Source organism: Solanum lycopersicum, chromosome 11 (assembly GCF_036512215.1).
Source record: "Solanum lycopersicum chromosome 11, SLM_r2.1".
Classification (NCBI taxonomy): domain Eukaryota; kingdom Viridiplantae; phylum Streptophyta; class Magnoliopsida; order Solanales; family Solanaceae; genus Solanum; species Solanum lycopersicum.
In genome coordinates this window covers 16,267,218-16,269,553 of record NC_090810.1, presented here as the reverse complement: position 1 = coordinate 16,269,553, position 2,336 = coordinate 16,267,218, and the positions used below count along the sequence as shown (strand labels likewise).

The 2,336-nt window shown below is 37.8% G+C and overlaps 1 protein-coding gene across 1 annotated transcript; it reads right to left on the bottom strand.

Annotated features, from left to right (window-relative positions):
- Nucleotides 1–1,255: 1,255 nt before the first annotated feature.
- LOC138339275 (uncharacterized) lies at nucleotides 1,256–1,741 on the bottom strand. The gene is made up of 2 exons (XM_069290862.1): nucleotides 1,493–1,741; nucleotides 1,256–1,387 (listed from the first exon to the last, which is right to left on the bottom strand). Exons 1-2 carry the CDS (start codon nucleotides 1,739–1,741, stop codon nucleotides 1,256–1,258), a joined length of 381 nt encoding a protein of 126 aa, XP_069146963.1.
- Between the last annotated feature and the right edge of the window lie 595 nt (nucleotides 1,742–2,336).

Here is a 2,336-nt window from a genome sequence, read left to right as displayed (position 1 = left end):
CTTCGAGGCTGCAGTCTGCTGATTTGGTTCCTGCCTAAACCCTTATTTATTTCTTTTTACATAATATTTACTCCTTAGTTATTATATAAAACTAATTATAAAAATAGTAAAAGTGGTCCACTATTAATTTTAATATTATTTTCTCTAACCACTAACTAAATAAATAATTAAAACTACCCCACTAATTTTATTATTTTAATTATGAATAGTCCAAAACACCCATTAGAATCTATCGAAAAGTATTTTTTGTTTTACATAAAAAATTCTAGTGCTCAAAGCGACCGAAAATCGTCGTTACAATAGATACCAATTTACCCATCGTTCGTCGTCGAACGATCATAGGAAGAAAGGCGAGGGAGAGATAGAGTACTTGAATCTGTAAAAAGATGTGGATATCTTTATTGCATATCAACCTCACTCTCCCAAGTGGACTCTTCAACTGGCCGATTCTTCCACTGAACCTTGGTAGATGCAATCTCCTTTGATCTCAACTTGCGGATCTCCCTACCTAGAATAGTAACAGGCTCCTCCTTATAAGACAGATTCTCATCAATATGAACTGAATCCCAACAAATAATGTAATTTCCATCACCATGGTATTTTTTCAGCATAGACTCATGAAATACTGGGTGAACTCCTGACAACCCTGGAGGCAATGCCAATTCATAGGCCACCTCCCCCACGCACTTCAGAACTTCAAATGGACAAATATACCTCGGATTAAGCTTAACGCGCTTATCAAACCGCATCACACCTTTCATGGGTGAAACCTTTAGCAAGACTTGTTCACTCTCCATAAAATCCAAGTCCCTAACCTTTCGATCGGCATATTCCTTCTGCCTATCCTGAGCTGCTAAAAGCTATTCTTGAATAAATTTCACTTTTTGTAATGATTCCCTCAGAATATTAGTACCCTAAGGTCTCACCTCAAATGCATCAAACCAACCAATGGGAGAACAACATATCCTTTCATACAATGCTTCAAATGGGGCCATATCAATACTCAAACGATAACTATTGTTGTACGAAACTCTACTAAGGGTAAAAATTTATCCCAATGACCACAAAATTCTATGACACATGCACGAAGCATATCCTCCAACACTTGAATCGTTTGCTCAGATTGACCATCGGTCTGAGGGTGAAATGCAGTACTACGATCCAGTCTAGTACCTAATTCAGCATGTAATGTCCTCCAAAACTTAGAAGTAACTTGCGTACCTCTATCTGATATGATGGAAAGTGGAACTCCATGCTATCGAACAATCTCAGAGACATAGAGTTTGGCCAACTTCTCTGCATTGTTATTCATCTTAACCGGAATGAAGTGAGAAGACACAGTTAACCTTTCAACAATTACCCAAATAGAATCAAACTTACCCAATGTCTTTGGAAGACCAACTACGAAATCCATTGCAATTCTTTACCACTTCCATTCAGGAATGGGCATTTTATGAAGTGTACATCCAGGCCTCTAATGTTCATACTTTACCTGCTGAAAATTCGGGCATTGGGCAACAAAATCCACAATGTTACGCTTCATTCTACTCCACCAATTATGTTGCCTTAGATCACGATACATCTTGGTTGCACCAGGATGTATAGAATACCTCGAACTATAAGCCTTTGTAAGAATAATATGAATCAAATCATCTACATGCGGCACACATACTCTTCCCTTAATCCTCAAGACGCATTCTTCATCAATTACTGCCTCTTTAGCCTCTCCTTGCAATACCATATCTCAAATTAGGCTCACCTTCTTATAAGCAAACTGATTTCCCTTTATCTTGTCAAGAAAAGAAGATTTTTCCTCCACACTGGCCAAAAATCCTCCTTTCTCTAGTACTTCCAGCCTCATAAAGTCATTAGACAGAATCTAAACCTCTCTAGCCAATGGGCGTCTAGAAACTTGTAAGTGGGCTAAACTACCCATGCTCCCTGATTTTCTACTTAAAGCATCTTCCACAACATTACCTTTTTCTGGGTGATACAAAATAGTAATATCATAGTCTTTCGATAGTTCCATCCACCTCCTCTGCCTCAAATTTAAATATTTTTGAGTAAAGACATATTGTAAGCTACGATGATCTGTATAAACTTCACACTTGATCCCATATAGATAATGTCTCTATTGCCTTAATGAAAATACAACTGCAGCCAACTCCAAATCATGGGTCGGATGGTTACGTTCATGCACTTTCAATTGCCTCAAAGCATAAGCAATTACATTCCTCTCTTGCATTAGCAGTGCACCAAACCAAAATAAGATGCATCACAATAAATAATAAAAATCTTACCTTCCACTGGCAAGGTAAGAATTGGTGCAGTAGTCA

Bases quoted from the DNA above. Each gene is read 5' to 3' on its own strand.
- LOC138339275 (XM_069290862.1), bottom strand. From the start codon at position 1,741: ATGGTATTGCAAGGAGAGGCTAAAGAGGCAGTAATTGATGAAGAATGC. The intron at 1,388-1,492 runs GTAAAGTATGAA...GGTCTTCCAAAG, and splicing joins AATGCCCGAATTTTCAGCAG to ACATTGGGTAAGTTTGATTC.